At 36.7% G+C, this 18,731-nt stretch overlaps 1 protein-coding gene across 3 annotated transcripts in view; it reads left to right on the top strand.

The window, feature by feature from the left end:
- IQUB (IQ motif and ubiquitin domain containing) overlaps window positions 1–18,731 on the top strand; it is an 83,088-nt gene that overhangs the window by 18,507 nt on the left and 45,850 nt on the right. For all 3 annotated transcript variants that reach the window (XM_003815444.5, XM_057302752.2, XM_008968439.5), the window contains exons 2-6: window positions 4,319–4,719; window positions 6,629–6,763; window positions 13,310–13,471; window positions 13,557–13,729; window positions 13,921–14,076. In XM_003815444.5, the coding sequence (XP_003815492.1) occupies window positions 4,323–4,719; window positions 6,629–6,763; window positions 13,310–13,471; window positions 13,557–13,729; window positions 13,921–14,076 (1,023 nt within the window). In that variant the 5' untranslated portion in view covers window positions 4,319–4,322. The remainder of the gene's footprint in view (window positions 1–4,318; window positions 4,720–6,628; window positions 6,764–13,309; window positions 13,472–13,556; window positions 13,730–13,920; window positions 14,077–18,731) is intronic.

Genomic DNA, 18,731 nt, shown 5'->3' with positions numbered 1-18,731 from the left:
CCCCATCAGATAACTAGTTTTCTTAGTTTCTTTCATACTTTTCTGAGTGTTTCTTTATCCAAATAGAAACAAACACGAATATATATTCTTATTTCACCTTCTTTCTTTTTCTCACTTAATAAATCTTGGAGTGTGACTTCTGTCAACATATAGAGTACTTCATCCTCCTCTTCCTCTTTCTTCTTTTTGATTTGGCTTCTTTATTAAGTATAGCACAAAATCAGAAAGCCACATAAAACACATTTACAGATTAATGAATTATGATAAGATAAATGCCCTTTTTATCATTTTCACCCCCACAACAGATATGACAAATGATTGTTTTGTATTTCTGTGTGTGTATGACTTTATGACATTATTTTTATACAGCCAAAGTGCATTTATATTTACCCATATATTTTCACTTTCTTTGCTATTTATCATTTCCTATACTACTGACCTTACATCTGGGATCAGTTCTTTTTCCCTGCCTCGTAGATTTTCAAAAATTGTTATTGTTATTGAAATTCCTTGAGTCTTAGTCTTAATAGCACACTTTTTTCCCCCTACTGAAAGGAGCATTAATTGCTTTTACTTTTTGTCATCTTTCTAGTAAGGGATAATCTAGACACATTAAAATTTGCCCTCTTTAGTCTGCAGTGCTATACATTTTAACAAACGCATATAGTTTGCATAACCACTACCACAATTGAGATTTTGAGTGTTTCCATCACGTAAAAAATCCCCACATCCTTCTGTAATCAACTCTTATCTTTACCCTTAGGCTTTGGTATATTTTCTAACCCTAGGATTTGTCATATAAATTGAGTTAATAGTATACAGCCTTAGTAAAGCTGGCTTCTTCACTGAGCATAATTTGAGTTTCATCCATGTTGTTGTGTGTACCACTTGTCTTTATATGCACTCACTAGCACTTGCTATTAGAGAGCTTTAAAAAATATTATTTTAATTATTCTAATAGGTATGTAGTGCTATCTCATTGTGATTTGAAATTCCATTTTTATAATGAGTAATGATATTGAGCTTCTTTTTATGTGTTTGTTCTCAGGGCTGAGACTAGGGTGATGCAAATGATGTACCTAGGCCCAAAATTTTAGGAGGCATTCATTTTCAGACATGAGTACAAGTGTAGAGCAGTTAGGCACTTCACTTGCCTCAACCTAGGCCTGGCCCTGCTTAATTGCCTTCTATATGTATTCTTTGGTGAAGTGTCTGTTTAAATCTTTTACCCTTTTTAAATATTATTTTTTCTTATTATTCTCTATATAGTCTGGATATAAGTCCTTTATCAGATATGCATTTTGTGAAAAGTATCTTCCAGTCTATGATTTGTCTTTTTATTCTCCCAGTTGTGTTTTCTGAAGAGCAGAAGTTCTTGATTTTGTTGTTATTGCTGTTTTTAGAAGATACCATCTTGGCTAGTTTGGGGTGTTGGCTAATATGTTGCTAGGAGGTAGGGCTTTGTTATGATATTCTCTTTCTAATTAGGCCATTAAGCTCTGTTACAGGAGAAAATAATCAAAATGGTGTTTTTGTGTGTGTGTTTGTTTTTTGTTTGTTTGTTTGTTTTTTGTTTTTTGTGGTGAGAGCCTGAAGAAGTTTCTTGATCTTTTTTAAAATTGAGCTTTGTTCAGGTTTTTCTCATTCCACTTCTTTCCCTCTTGATTGTTTTGAAATTTAAAAACTATGTTTCTGTTTTTTATTGCTTGTAGTGAGATTTAACTATGCATATTTAAGTAACAAAGTCTAAGGTTAAGAATATGTCCCCCTTGGAATGGGAGGCCATTATTTTAAGTGAAATACCTCAGAAACAGAAAGTCAAATACCACATGTTCTCACTTATAAGTAGGAGTGAAATAACATCTATACCTGAACATAGAGAGTGGAATAATTGACATTGGAGACTTGAAAGAAAGGGAGCATGGGAAGGGTGTGAGGGATGAGAAATTATTCAGTGGGTACTGTGTATACTATTAGGGTGATAGCCTCAATAAAAGCCCAGACTTCACCACTACACAATATATTAATGTAACAAAACTGCACTGTACTTGCACTCCCTAAGTCTATACAAATAAACAGATTGTAAGGATTTGAGAGAGTTTGGTCTGTTTTTTTCCCTTCTCAATTATACATTATTGTCTAATATTTCAATTTACTATCATTTTGTATTAACAGTATTTGTTTGGATTTACTCATATGTTTATGATTTTTCACATTTACCTTTCCGAGTTGCACTTCAGACATCCCTTGAAATCATTTTCCTCCTTTGAGTATATTCTTTGGAAGTTCCTTTAGAGCAAATATCTTGGTGGTAACTTAGTAACTAACTTGTAAATGCTTCTGTTTTCTTTCTTGAGAGGTAATTTTGCTGGGTGCACAATTCTAGGTTGATAGTTTTCTTCTTTCAGTTAGCCTATTGTTGCATTGGCTCCTATTTTTCTGATAAGTCTGCAGTGATTTTACTTTTCTTTGTATTAATGTCAGCAAATTAATATGATTCAAAACAGCAGATGTTATATTCTTTATCATTGTACTTTCAGGACCTTCTCTTTGTCTTCGATAGTCTGTAATTTCATTACAATGTATATGACTATTAATTATTTTTATTTAACCTGTTTGGTATATATTTATGTTATGCTTCCTGGATCTGAGGATCCGTATTCTTTTATCAGTTTTGAAGAGTTCTCAGCTATTACCTTTTAAAATATTTTTCCTGGCTGGGTATCATGGCTCATGCCTGTAATCCCAGCACTTTGGGAGGCCGAGGCAGATGAATCACTTGAGGCCAGGAGTTCGAGACCAGCCTGGCCAACATGGCAAAACCCATCTCTACTAAAAATTCAAAAATAAGCTGAGTGTGGTAGCACATACCTGTAGACCCAGTGACTCAGGAGGCTAAGGCAGGAGAATCACTTGAAACTGGGAGGTGGAGTTTGCAGTGAGCCGAGATTGGACCACTGCACTCCAGCCTGGGCGACAGAGCAATACTCTGTCTCAAAAAGAATAAATAATACATAAAAATATTTTTTCTCCTCTATCTTTCTATTTTTCCTTCTGGGACTCCATTTTGACATATGTTAGTTCAGAAGCTGGCAAACATTTTATGAAAAGGACTTCACAGGTTTTTTTTAGACTGCAAAGACCGCACATAGTCTCCAATGCATCTTTGTTGTTTTTTGGTTTCACAATACAAAATCATTCTTAGCTCACAACAAAATATATGCTTAGCAAAAACATGCTAGGCTTTCTTTTCCATGGCTTTTAGTCTCATATTTTTTGTATCTTATCTGTTTGCATCATTCTATATAAAATCATTTTATTTATCTTCCAGTTTACTAATTCTCTCTTCAACTGTCTCTAATCTTGTATAGCTTATTCACTGAGATAAACAATTATATATTTTTATTGCAGATATTTCCATTTTTAAAAATTTATAACTTAGTAGCCAGAGAATTCCACTGGCTATGGGTGAATTTATTTTCTCCATAAAGATTTGTGCTCAAAGTAGAAGCCCCAGAGAGAGCTTTTCCACCTCACTACTGTTTCAAGGTTTCATATTCCCCTTGCCTTTGCCATAGAAATCTGGTCTGGGGGCTACCTTCCCTATTTTCCCTTCCTGACTTCTATAGGTGGGCTCCCTGCTATATTGGACATTTGTTTCTCTGATTTAACTCCTGCATCTGCAGCCCGGCTCTGGCATGCCTTGAACTATCCTGGCCCAAGCTTTTAGATGCTGTCATCTTGTCTTCCAGACCCAAGCTCGTGGTTGCTATAGCTGTGGGTCTAGTCAGCTCCAAGCTCAATCCATATTTGTTATAATAGGTTTATTTGGGGGGAGCAGAGGTCACTGTAGACCTCTGCTACAATTTGTAAGAGCAGAGCTACTACAAAAAGTGTATTCTGTTCAGGGTACACTTGCTATAGAGCTGGCTGGTTCCTTGGAGCTTCTAATCATTTGTAATGCTAGAAGCATCCATCAGTTTCGTATTCAGAAAAAAGAAATTCAAAAAGTCTTTTCATGAGGCATTCTTCATTAAATAAGGAAGTTTCAAAAAATATGAGACTAAAATAAGGAAGAAATAAGAAATGACAAGATATTAAAAAATGTTTTTCCATATATTCTTTGCAGAGTATTGTCAAATTTATTGTTTTGAGGTTCTTTTTTTTAACCTGATGCTATTACTAAGATAAACATTTTTTTAAATTGAGCAACATTTTAGTTGAATATTATGAATGTTACTCTATACTAGCAATGAATTTGATTTTTTGTGTAGAAACTTCATCTATGTAGTAAATGTGTTTATTTTTCTTAATTCAGGAAAATGTCTAATCAACAGGAGAAGTATGAAGCTCAGAATATAGCCAATTCAACAGAAGAGAGTGATGATGCTTTTGATACTGTCACTATTCCAGTTCCCTCAGAAGAGCCTCAAGAGTCAGATCAAACTGAAGAGCATGAATCTGGAATAGAACAATTCAGTGAGAGCCATGCAATACATGTTGAGGAGCAGAGTGACCAAAGCTTTTCAAGCCTGGAACCAGACAATGAACAACTCATGGAAGAGGTTATATCACCAAGACAAGTTTCATATACTCCGCAACATCATGAAAAGCAATATGCAATGCAGAGGCCAAATGACGATAGTTTGGCATTTCTGGATAAAATAAAGTCTGTAAAGGAGTCTTTGCAAGAATCAATGGAAGATTCTCTAGCAACAGGTACTACCTAAGGAAGATAGGCTATTTCATTTTCTCATTTTGAAGAATGAGTGCGTTTTCTTGTTGGCTTATTTTTGCTTAAAGATTTGTTTTATATTTGATATTCCTTTCCCTTTCCCTTATCCACCAAACTTCCAGAGTTACATAGCTTGAATCTCTTAACTATTTGTGAAAGCTTCTCTATTCTGCAGTATCTATTTTTCGTCAATGAATGAGCATCATTAAATTTAAAAATTGATATTTATACATTTTTTCAAAGAAAGTAGGTTTTAAAAATGTTTACCACCTTGGAAAATGATGGAGAAATTATTGACTAAAATGGGAATTATTTTACATGCCAATTTGGAATTAATTGTTGTACCTAAATAGCAAGAGGTGCATGGGAACTAGACAATAGATTTTTCTAGTTTCGTATCCAGTGCTCGCTTATTCTACATATCATGTTGCTTTTACATATTTCTGTAGTCTGTTTAGTGTTAACTTATATTTTCCTTCAGAAAAATCATTGTTTTTCATTGTAGGTTAATTTTAAAGACACAAAATAATGTTGATAGCATACAGTAGTTATTATTATATTCTTAATAACAGCAGAGTGGCAGCAGCAATAAGGTGGTTACACAGAGAACCATTCTAGTTGCGTGGTTAACTGACTGCTCCTTTTCCGTCTTGTGAATGAGTTTTGAGAGAGTTTCTGCCTACAGAGTGGAGAACATGAGCCATGATTTAACAACAATAATAACAGCAGCTTAGTTTGGCTGGTAAAATGTAGCTTTTGAATCTGGTGGTGTAGTTTACCCTTGTGTGATGTGTCCATATAAGTAAAGAATGAAAAGAAGGAGAGAAAACTACGTAAGCCCAGTTATACCTGACTGAAGCAGGTATCTCTCAATTTTAGTATTTAACGTAAATTTGGGTTTCATTTTTGGGTATTTCTGTCATTCCCTGATATTATAACTTAAACACATAGTGATTTTTAAAAGAATGTTGTCTTGGTCCTTTACCTCCTGAACTTCACAAATCCCTTGACACATTTCCCCTTCCCAAAGCTTAAGAAGTCACTACTTATGAAAGTTTTAAAATTTATTAATTAAAATAACCTTCTTATATTTGCCATCTGAGAAAGTATTCTCTTTGTTGATAGAGAACTGTGGAAACAAGTTTTAACAAGCTCAAAGAACCTTCGCATTACCAATGCCTACTTAAATTTTGTCATGTTATTGATAAATGTCTTATTTTTAGCTTTACGAAAACTGTAATTTCAGGAATCTAGAAATATACAAAACTTTTTTGATCCACAGTCTTTATTCTATACTCCATCTTCTTACATCTTCTCCATTAAAATTTGAAGTCTGTAGATGTAAAACAGTTTACCCATATTAATTACTTTTTACATACTGTATTTCCCTCCTATATTCATGAACAGATAATCATTTTATAATAACATTTAAAAAATTTTTAATGTGTAAGTATCTTGATTCTCTCTTTTCTAGAGGGGATTGAGCCATATAATGTCCCTCTTTGTGAAAAGTAGTTATAGTGCATTTCTAACTTCTGGGACACTCTCTCTGTCTCAGGTCTCTCTTTCCTAAATTCACTGTGCAAAAATGCGTGATTTCCTGAGATGTATCCTATGCTTATATCTGAATAATACATACCAGGTATTGAACATTAGAGATAATTTTTGAGATTATGGGTTGATTTTCAAAGCAACTAAATATTGGCTACTTCTCCTTATAGAAAATTAAAAGTAACTGTTATCATTGGGGCACAGCAGGGAAACACTAGCAAGAACAACTTGTATTCTGTGTAATTAAAAATTAACATATAATTCTGTATCTGTTTATGGACTGTAGTTTGCTGACCTTTGCTATATTTGACTATAATTCTTTCTTTTCTATTTAATTTACAGTAAAAGTTGTACTTATTCCAGTGGGCCAGGAAATTGTAATACCTTTTAAGGTTGATACCATTCTTAAATATCTTAAGGACCATTTTTCACACTTATTAGGTATCCCACGTTCTGTACTGCAGATAAGATACTCAGGTAAGTTTGGAGGCTAATAAAACATATCAAGACTTTTCTAGTTTTAACATGTAAACAATCAAGATCTTTGATTTTAAAAACTAAATATCTTGGTACTAATTGAACATTATATTGTGGTTATGCATTCACTCATTCAATACATATTTAGTAAGGACATACTTTGTTCTAGATACTTTGCTAAGAAATGAAGATACAGAGAAATGTGAAATAAGATTCCTATTCTAAAATTCTTTACAGATTAGTAAGGAAGAAGATGCATGCAGTAGCTACCATGTAATGTGTAAATGCTTCCATGGAAATATGCACAAAAAGCTGTGGGAACAGGGGAAGGAACTTGGTAGATTCTAGAAAGTTTCATTTAATAAAAGTGATAATAATTGTGCCAAGTCACAAAGAGGTGAGAAAGTGTGGAAGTTTCGGGAAGTGGTAAGAAGTGTTGAGTGGCTGGAAGTAGATTATATATGGCTAGTGGGAGGAGATGAGATTGAAAAAATGGATGATGAAAGAGAATGTGTAGAACAGGAAGAGGACTGAAAATGATTTATGAGTATTCTGTACATTAAGGTCAAGGCACATTTCCATGATGATAGGTATATTTATATTTTGTGGATGATATTGAACAGCGCACTGAAGTTATATTAATCTTGTGTCCTGAGAGGACATAGTCTTTATTAACTATTACAGTTGATCAGACTAACATACCTAAATATATGTTTTTATAGAATATGTCTGAACAGATCCTAATATTTCAAACAGTTTTGATATTGACTTATAATGATGCCACAGAAAGTTTCCAGAGAAAAACAATTTAATTTCCAAATTATTTTTAAAAATCTATTATAGTAAATGTACTCCAAAAGTAAGATGTTCATGTGTTCAGATAAGTGATTGTTAAAACTTGATTTGCTATACAAAAGCTAAAATTTAAATAATTATTAGTAATAATGATTATGACCATATTGTTGGTGTTGGTGATTAATTTATTGACCATATACTGTGTGCTAGTACTTCCAAAAAATGTTTTGCCTACATTATAATTTAATCCACACAGCAGCCTTTTGATGTAGGAATTACTAGTAACTCTTTTTTGGGGAGAAGGAAACCCAAAACTCAAGAAACTTGTGCAAAGTCACAAAACTTGTAAGTGGCAGAGTCTGAACTTAAATGTAGGTATGACTCCAGAGGGAATTTGAAACTGCTGCACATTAACTATAAGGTGAAGTTCAAAACTGGATGAGAGAGCACTTTGAGATTGTAGTAACCAGCTAGTGGTACTTAAGGATTTCTCTGTTCTTTATACCTCATGACCTTTCTTCTTTAGGTACCAGGCATCACCACTGGGTAACAGGCTTATGCCAGCAGCAATTACAAAAGAGCTTGACTCTATGCCAGGCATCCTCTAAAGTGCTTTCTGCTAGTACTAGAACTTGAGCTCCAGTTTGGTGGGATTAAGCCTGTTACAGAAATAAGTAGAGAAATAAAGGGGGCTCTGGGGACCCTGTATTGGTTTCTTATGGCTGTTCTAACAGTCACAAACTTAGTGGCTTAAAGCAGCACATATATTTCGCTTATAGTTCTGGAGGCAAAAAATCCAAAATTAATTTCACTGAAATAAATTCAAGGTGTCTACAGGGCTGCTGTCCCTCTGGAGGATCCAGAAGAGAATCTGATTCCTTGCCCTTCCAGCTTTTAGAGTTGCATTCCTTGTATTTCTTGGCTTATTAGGCCCTTCCTCCATTTTAAAAGCCAGAACTGTAGCATCTTCAAATCTGTCTGCTTCTGTCATATGGCCTTCTCCTCTGTCATCAAATCTTCCTCTTCCTTCCTCTAATAAGGGGACTTGTGATTACATTTACGGCCCAACCAGATAATCCAGGAAAATCTTTCCAACTCAAAATTCTCAATCAAATCCGCAAAGCCACTTTTGCCATATAAGGTAATATTCATAGGTCCGGGAGATTAGGATGTAGACATACTTGGGGCAGTTATCCAACCTATCATAAAGTCCATATGACATTCATGTTAATTTTTTTTTTTTTTTTTGAGATGGAGTCTCACTCTGTTGTCCAGGCTGGAGTGAGTGTCGCGATCTCGCTCACTGCAACCTCCGCCTCCCAGGTTCAAGTGATTCTCCTGCCTTAGCCTCCCAAGCAGCTGGGACTACAGGGATGTGCCACCACACCCGGCTAATTTTTACATTTTTAGTAGAGACAGGGTTTCACCATATTGGCCAGGCTGGTCTCAAACTCCTGACCTCATGATCCACCCGCCTTGCAAAGTGCTGGGATTACAGCTTTGAGCCACTGCACCTGGCCCTCATGTTAATTTTTTAACTGAAGAATTTAGGGTGTGAAGTAGAAACTCAAAGATCTTAGAATGTGCTTTCTTGAACATAGCCAAAATAGACTACAGATGCTCCTCAATTTATGATTGGGTTATGTCCCAGTAAACCTGTCATAAATTGGAAACATCATATGTCAAAAATGCATTTAGTAAGCCTAACCTACCAAACTTCATAGCTTAGCCTAGCCTACCTTAAGTGTGCTCAGAATAGTTACATTAGCCTACAGTTGGGCAAAATCATTTAATACAAGGACTCTATTATAAGTGTTGAATATCTCGTGTAATGTATTGCATACTGCACTGAAAGTGAAAAACAGAATGATTGGGTGCTCGAAGTGTGGTTTCTACTAAATGTGTGTGGCTTTTGCATCATCATAAAGTCAGAAAATTGTAAGTTGAGCCATTATCATTGTAAGCTGGAGAATGTAGTGGTGTCTGATGGATTTCTAAGAATAAGTAAACCTTTTGCAGTGTTCACATTCCTAACTGCAATTTAGAAGGGCCATAAATTTGAAGATTAATATAGATTCCATCAATAAAGTTTCCATGACACAAAACAGCAGCCAGTCACATAGTTACATTTTTGTATACCTTAAAATAGAGAAAGAAAATTAGTCAATTTCCTGAATACACCAGTGGCTGGGCAGATTGGGGAGGAGTGAGTAGAAGTTAAAACAATAGCATCATAAAAATTAAGCAATGTATACTTTTTCTAGCACAAAACTGGCTTACCTCTACCGTGGCATGAATTAATTTATATGAGTTTCTGATTATGAAAAGAGAGAAAGTAAGGGATTCTGCATATATGCTTCTCTGTTCTGGGGGCGATGTGGTTTGGATTTGTGTCCCCACCCAAATCTCATGTTGAATTGTATTCCCCAGTGTTGGAGGAGGGGCCTTGTGGGAGGTGATTGGATCATGGGGGCAGATTTCCCCCTTGTTGTTCTTGTGATAGTGAGTTATCATGAGATCTGGTTGTTTAAAAGTGTTCAGCACCTCCCCCTTTGCTCTCTTCCCCCTGCTTCAGCCATGTAAAACGTGCCTCCTTCTTCACCTTTTGCCACGATTGTAAGTTTCCTGAGGCCTCCCCAACCATGCTTCCTGTACAGCCCATGGAATTGTGAGCCAATTAAATCTCTTTTCTTTAAAAATTACCCAATCTTAAGTAGTTCTTTATAGCAATGTGAGAACGGACTAATACAGAAAGTTGGTACCAAGAAGTTTGGCATTGCTGTAAAGTTATCTGAAAATATGGAAGCAGCTTTGGAACTGGGTAATGGGCAGGTGTTTGGAGGCCTTTGAAGAAGACAGGAAGATGAGGGAAAGTTTGGAGCTTCCTAGAGACTTGTTAAATTGTTGTGACCAAAATGCTGATAGTGATATGGACAGTAGAGTCAAGGCTGAAGTAGTCTCAGATGGAAATGAGGAACTCATTGGGAACTGGAGTAAAGGTCACACGTGCTATGCTTTAGCAAAGACACCGGCAGCACTGTGTCCTTGCTCTAGGGATCTGTGGAACTTTGAACTTGAAAGTGGTGATTTAGGGTATCTGGTGGAAGAAATTTCTAAACAGCAAAGCATTCAAGATGTGGCCTAGCTGGTTCTAACAGTATATGGTCATATGTGTGAGCAAGGAGATGATCTGAAACTGGAACGTATATTTAAAAAGGAGGCAGAGCATAAAAGTTTAGAAAATGTGTAGCCTGATCATTTGGTAGAAAAGAAAAACCCTATTTCAAGGGAGGAATTAAAGCAGGCTGCAAAATTTATATAATAAAAAGGAGCCAAATGTTAATGGCCAAGATAATGGGGAAAATGCCTCAAAGTCATTTCAGAGACCTTCATGGCAGCCCCTCTTGTCACAGGCCTGGAGGCCTAGGAGGGAAAAGTGGTTTTGTGGGCTAGGCCCAGGGCCGTTTGGGACACTTCTGCATGCATCCCAGCTGCTCCAGCTCCTGCTCTGGCTAAAAGGGCTCCAGATATGTCTCAGGCCATTGCTCCAGAGGGTGGAAGCCATAAGACTTGGTGGCTTCCATATGGTATTAAGCGTATGGGTGCACAGAAGGCAAGAATTGAGGCTTGGGAGCCTCTGCCTAGATTTCAGAGGATGTATGGAAATGCTTGGATGTCCAGGCAGAAGTTGGCTGCAGGAGCAGAGCCCTCATGGAGAACCTCTGCTAGGGTGGTGCAAAGGGGAAATATGTGACTGGAGCCCCCACACAGAGTGCCCACTGTGGCACTGCCTAGTGGAGCTGTACCTGTGGAGTCTTCCAGACTCCAGAATGATAGATCCATTAGCAGCTTGTACTGTGCACCTGGCAAAGCCGCAGACACTCAGTGCCAGCTCTTGAGAGCAGCCATGCGAGCTGAGCCCTGTGGAGCCACAGGGGTAGAGCTTCCCAAAGCCTTGGGGGCCCACCCCTTGCATCACTGTGGCCTGTATGTGAAACATGGAATCAAAGGAGATTATTTAAAGCTTTAAGATTCAATAACTGCCCTGCTGGGTTTTGAACTTGCATGAGATGTGTAGCCCCTTTGTTTTGGCTGATTTCTCCATTTTGGAATGGGTATATTTACCCAATGCCTATATCTCCATTGTATCTTGGAAGTAACTAACTTGTTTTTGATTTTATAGGCTCATAGGTGGAAGGGACTTGCCTTGTCTCAGATGAGACTTTGGTCTGTGGACTTTAGAGTTATTGCTGAAATGAGTTAATACTTGGGGGACTGTTAAGAAGGAATGATTGTATTTTGCAATGTGAGGACATGAGATTTGACAGGAGCCAGGAGCAGAATGATATGGTTTGGATTTGTGTCCTCTCCCAAATCTCTTGTCAAATTGTAATCCTCAGTGTTGGAGGAGAGGTCTGGTGGGAGGTGAATGGATCGTGGGTGCGGATTTCCCCCTTGCTGTCTTCTTGATAGTGAGTGAGTTCTCATGACATCTGATTGTTTAAAAGTGTGTAGCACCTCCTCCTTCACTCTTTCTCCTCCTCTGGCCATGTAAGATGTGCCTTCTTCCTCTTCACCTTCTGCCACATTTTCCTGAGGCCTCCCCAGCCATGCTCCCATACAGCCTGTGGAATGGTGAGCCAATTAAACGTCTTTTATTATTTTTTTCGAGACAGAGTTTTGCTCTGTCGTTCAGGCTTGAGTTCAGGGTGTGATCTTGGCTCACTGCAACCTCTTCCTCCCGGGTTTAAGTAATTCTCTTGCCTCAGCCTCCCGAGTAGCTGGGATTACAGGCATATGCCACCACGGCCTGGCTCAGTTTTGTATTTTTAGTAGAGACTGGGTTTTCCCATGTTGGACAGGCTGGTCATGAACTCCTGGCCATAGTGATCTGCCCACTTTGGCCTCCCAAAGTGCTGGTATTACAAGCATGAACCACCATGTGTGGCCTAAATGTCTTTTCTTTATAAATTATGCAGTCTCAGGTAGTTTTTTATAGCAATGTGAGAAAGAACTAATATGGGGGGTAGGATGGGTATTAAAATAATTATCCTTCCTCTTGATATGGGTATGTCCTGTACTTACAGTTAACACATTGCGTTTTTTTAATAGAATGAATGTTTAGCATATTACTCTGCTCATACCATAGAATGTCTTTATTTTTTAAATGTTTATGGAGTTTCATGGTTGTTATGTATTTATATTCCTGATGAACTGAGAGTAATGTAGTGTTATTTATAATGCCGAATTCCTTCTCAAGAATGCCACTAAAACTCTTCCTATTATGGAGTTTTTTTGTACTAACATCAGAGCAAGAGGTAGAAACTATTAATACTATATTTAATAATTAAACGATATGTGTTCCTATGAGTAAATATATTAATAGTATATTTAATAATTAAATGATATGTGTTCAAAGTTTCAAAGTTCACCTTTGATATTTTCCATCTCCTTAAAATGAGAATGTGTAATTAGCCATTTCTAGAAATGGTGACTATAGTTAATAATAATATATTACATATTTGAAAATTGCTAAGAAAATAGATATTAAGTGTTCTTACCACAAAATGATAAGTATATGAGGTAATGGACATGTTAATAGCTGTATTAAGCTACTTCACAATGTATACATAGTTCAAAGCATGTTGTACACAATATATACAATTTTTATTTGTCAAAAACAAAAAATAAGATCAATGAATAGCCATTTCTTTGTCATAAAACTTTTAAAAATTTTATTTCAATTTTTAGGAAAAATTCTTAAAAATAATGAGACTCTAGTACAACATGGAGTTAAGCCACAGAAAATTGTACAAGTGGAAATCTTTTCTACAAATCCAGATCTGTATCCAGTCAGAAGAATAGATGGATTAACTGATGTCTCTCAAATCATAACTGTCACTGTCCAAACTGGTTCGTTATTTGATGTCTTTTAGATAAAGTATTTTTGAGTCCCTTCTTGGTTGAGCTTTCATTGAATCTTGGTGTTATCTCTCAGGCCTTGATCAATACCAGCAGGTACCTGTTGAGATTGTCAAATCTGACTTTCACAAACCATTTCTTGGTGGATTCAGACATAAAATAACAGGAGTAGAGTATCACAATGCTGGAACACAAACTGTACCTAAAAGGATTCCCGAAAGACTCAGTATATTTTGTAGGGATACACAGGTAATGTTTTTATTTGTCTCTTTAGGTTTTTGAAGGTATAGACTCAATAATTGTACTGTATGACTCTCTCAAATTTCTCTTAAGTAATTATATGGCAATTAATAAAAGAAAATTAACTCACATATGTAGAAAAACTCCCTTATGTATATATATAGGGGATACTGATTTAAATTTTTAATGTTTTCTTTTAGACAGTTTTTCAGAAAAAAAATCTCCAACAAACTACAAATACAACATCCACACAGATGACTAACATTGGTGTATATGTATCAAATATGACTGATAAACTGGTAACACCAGGAAAGTATTTTTCAGCAGCAGAATACCATGCTCAAAGACTAAAGGCGGTGAGATAACTTTTATTGTGGATGAATACTAAAAATTTGATATATAAGCCAATTGTTCCGAGTGTGTCTGTTTCTCCAAGCCACATTTGCTTGAGAAAGAATGCTCATGAGTATGGGTCATATTTCACTGCTAACAAAGCAGTCTTTATCTCCAGTATTCCCCCATGTAAAGAACCAGCATCCTAAATGCTCCTAATCCTTCCTTTTCTCTTAGGGAAACCCAGCTTCTTTGTGTATTGCCTTTGGCCATTATTAGCCTTCTCAACACTGCTGTCCCTTGGCCTTAAATCTTGTCACAGTAGAATCACCAAGGGAACTTTCGAGACTAATTGAAACCAAATAGGACAGTAGTCGATTTTCTCTGATATTAACATAGCCACTCCAACTCTGTTTTATTTTTTTGCATGGTCTCTCATTTTTCATTCTTTTACTTTCAACCTATTTGATCTACCTCCTACCATCAATTTACTGTGAGTAAAAATGACCTGAAAGCAGTGACTTTAAGAGATTTTGCTTTTCAAATGACAAGAAATCTGGAGCTAGGCTATTCAGCCCAAGACCTTTAGAGACAAACTTGTAGTGAAAAAAAGTTAAGTCTGTTGACTTAATTGCCCTGAAGGAGACAGTATACCAGGGGAACCATGGGGTTAACTTTATAGCAGGCTTTATCAGTGCCAGTTATTCCAGCCTGATAATTTTTTACTTTTTCAGTACAAACTAAATTTCACCAAATAAAGGAATATATGGAGTTATTATATAATTTAGGGAAGAGTGAAGTTTGAGTGGGATTTAGGGGAAGCAGTATTCTGATTGTCTCAATGCAAAACAAGGGTGTGTATAAATGGGCCAACATTAGGTCTGGACTGTGAAGTAGACCAAGGTCACGTTCCTTTGGAAACAAAGTTAAAAGAGATGGGAAATGTTTCTTAGAAGTTCTCTGAAGTTCAGCACCTTGGTTGTATAATTGAGGCTGCTTCTCTCTGTCAAAGTGACGTGCAACCTCTAGGCAAGAGTGGAATGTTTGTTTCTTACTGATCTAATTTCAGACAGGAAAGTTTCTGATAGTTTCTGAATTTAGAGAACGAAGTTTCTCAGTGAGTAAGAAGATAGCAGTCACTAAAAGAAGGGGATTGTTGAAATATTTTATAGTTGTAGAGTGTCCTTGGGAGAAATACTGTTTTTGTTAATTTTGTAGCTGACCTGATGAGTGCCTGTTATTCCAGCCTGACAATTTTTTACTTTCTCAGTCTTAATTAATTTTTACTTTCTTACTATACTGGGCATGGGTGGTGACTCTATGATGTCATCAGAATCATAAACTCCTTTCATCTTTCTACTCCATTAAGCTCATCATGAGCTTGTTACTGTATGAAGATAAAATGGTTGACTAACTTTCATCATGCCTGCATTCCATGTGAGAAGAAGGGAAAAGTCAAGGCAGCATGTTCCATGAATGCCACCTTCAAGAATTTCCCCGGAAAGCCCCACCCAGTGACTTCTACTTGCATCCCATTGGCTTGAACTATGTCATGTGACTATCCCTACTGCAAAAGTGTGTGATAAATGAATTTTTAAAGTAGCATATCATTGCTCCTCAATGAGATTGCAATCTTAGTAAGAGAAAGTAGGGCAAAATGGATATTAAGTAAGGAAATGGAAATTTCTGTCATTTTCCAAACTCCAAAAAATGATATTGAAAGAATAAAAGTATAAATATACAAGGACAAAGAATACATGAGAAGAGTAAATGTGAGTTGTGTTTTTTTTTTTGAAGTTTTAAAGCAGATGGAAAAGTGTTAACTTGACTTAGTAGAGCAGAAGAAGTGAAAATCTAAATGCTGCCAACGAGGATGGCATCAAGAACCAAATAGATTTGCCCCATAGAGTCTTGAAAGGTGAATTGGAGGTTCTGTGGGAGGTGGAAGTGAGGTGTGACCTGTTAACAGAGGAATTTATTAAAAGCCGGTATAGGGAGTACATTTCCGTTTAATAAGTTCTTTTAACCTTGATTCCTTTCTACTTGGGTCATGTTTATTTTATTTTTTAAATAGGTTTTGAGTTCACTGCTTACTATTTTAAATCTTTCTTGTTTCAAGAAAGATGATATTTTGCGTGACTACTGATATTTTTGGACTCATTCTTGCTATTTCATTTTGTTTTATTTACTAATTATTCTTATTTGTTTATGCTTTTTTTAGCCTTTTTTTGTTGGTTTGAATAAATATTTCTTTTTTTGTTCTTTCATAGTTCAGAAATAAGTATTTTGTTTTTTCTAGTGGTTATATTACAGAAAAGGGGTCCCGATCCAGACCCCAAGAGAGGGTTCTTGGATCTCCCACAAGAACTAATTCAGGGCAAGTCCATAGAATAAAGTAAAAGCAAGTTTATTAAGAAAGTAAAGGAACAAAAGAATGGCTACTCCACAGACAGAGCAGACCTGAGGGTTGCCTGGTGCTGGTTGCCCATTTTTATGGTTATTTCTTGATGATATGCTAAACAAGGGGTGGATTATTCATGCCTCCCCTTTTTAGACCATATAGGGTAACTTCCTGATATTGCCATGGCATTTGTAAACTGTCTTGGCACTGGTGGGAGTGTAGCAGTGAGGATGACCAGAGGTCGCTCTTGTCGCCATGTTGGTTTTGGTGGGATTTAGCTGGCTTCTTTACTGCAACCTGTTTTATTAGCAAGGTCTTTATGACTTGTATCTTGTACTGACCTCTTATCTTATCCTGTGGCTTACAATGCCTAGCTGTCTGGGAATGCAGCCCAGTAAGTTTCAGCCGCATTTCACCCAGCTGCTATTCAAGATGGAGTTGCTCTGGTTCACACGCCTCTGACAGTTACTCATACACATTTTTTAACATAACTAATTTTTTTATACCAAGTGCATATCTAATCAGCCTATATATCGTTTCCATGAATAAGTCAAGAACCTTACTAGGCTTTTCTTCATTTTCTGCCCCTCCTTTCTTTGTTTCCTCTTTCTAGAAGCTGTCAGGATTTTCACTTTATCCTTGGTATTTGGTAATCTTATTGTAATATGCTTGAGACTTGGTGATGTACCCTTTCCGAGAGTCCATGTCTTGCTGTGGGAAATATACCTCTATTATGTTTTTATGAGTTTCTGTAATCAACTTTCCTTATTTTATCTGGAACTTATCTCAGAAATATTTTGGAATGAGGCCAGATGCTGAGGCACATGCTTGTAATCCCAGTACTTTGGGAGGCTGAAGTGGGCAGATCACTCGAGGCCAGGAGTTGGAGACCAAGCTCGGCAACTTGGTGAAACCCTGTCTCTACTGAAAATACAAGAATTAGCCAGGCATAGTGGCACGTGCCTGTGGTCCCAACTGCTCAGGAGGGGAAGCATGAGAATCACTTGAAGCCAGGAGGCGGAGGCTGCAGTGAGCTGAGATCACACCACTGCACTCTAGCCTGGGTGACAGTGAGACTTCGCCTAAAAAGAAAAAAAAAAAAAAAAAGGAAACATTTTGGAATGCTGGGATTTATCTTTCATGTCTCTTATTTTTCATTCATTCATTTAAATTTTTATGAGCCTTTGTCCTGCATGCTAAAAGATTTTCTCACCTAATTTTCTTACCTACTTATTACTTCTTATGTTCTACACATTCTGCAGATCAGCTTACAAGAAACTACTAGTTCTCTGTCAATACCCATTTTTTCCCTTCTCCTATTGTAGTAAAGCTTTATCTGAGCATGTGGCTGTTCCACTGATGACCACATTTCATCACCTCCCTTGTGTATCAGTGAGGCCATATAACTAAGATCTGGACAGCGAGATGTGAGGGACAATGTGAGCCACTTAGAGTTATCATTCTTAAAATGCTCTTTGTTCCTTTTCCCTCTGTTTACTGGTTGGAAGATGGTAAGTGGACCAGCCATCTGGGACATATAAGTAGGAAGCCATTTGTTAAATATGACAGAGCTTTCCTACGAGCCCTAAACTGCTTTGCTAATCCCTGGATTGTCATGTGAAAGGGAAAAAACTTCTGTGTTGTTTAAACAACTGTGTTTTGGTGTTTTAAATAAGTTGAACAAGTTTAGTAGCACTCAGTCTAATCCATGTTCTATTAATTTTTTAAATTTCAAAAATAAAATTTTTGCCAGTCTTTCTTCTTGGTTCATTATATTATTTTATACTGATAGCCTTTCCTTTCTCTGTGAAAATATTAACTATATCTAGTCTGCTCTTGTATTTTGTTTTGTTTTGATTTACTCTAGTAGTTCTAAAACTTTACTATAAGCATCATCTGGAGGGCTCATGAATATATAGAATGCTGTGCTTACCCAGGAGTTTCTGATCAATAGCTCTGGGGTGGGGCCTGAAAATTTGCATTGCTAATAGTTTTCTAGATGCCGCTGATGTGTTTGAGATTCTTAATGTCCAGTGTGCCAATAGCATATTGGTTCACCCAGTCTGACCCCATGATTTTAGGGGAAATGTAAAGCTTGATTATGGGAGAAACCTAGTTTTCTGGATAGGGGGCTTTTTTTTTTTCATCCTGGGTGTCACCTTCTGGGACACTCACCACTCTTGCCTAGGGACAAATATCTCTGTTGCTCCTTGCCTAATTATTTTAGAGGAACCTATCCCTTTTGCAGTTTTTAAAGTCACCTGGTTAGTGGCCACT

Source organism: Pan paniscus, chromosome 6 (assembly GCF_029289425.2).
Source record: "Pan paniscus chromosome 6, NHGRI_mPanPan1-v2.0_pri, whole genome shotgun sequence".
Taxonomy (NCBI): Eukaryota; Metazoa; Chordata; class Mammalia; order Primates; family Hominidae; genus Pan; species Pan paniscus.
The sequence above is the reverse complement of the archived record's forward strand: the minus strand, read 5'-3'. Positions and strand labels throughout refer to the sequence as shown.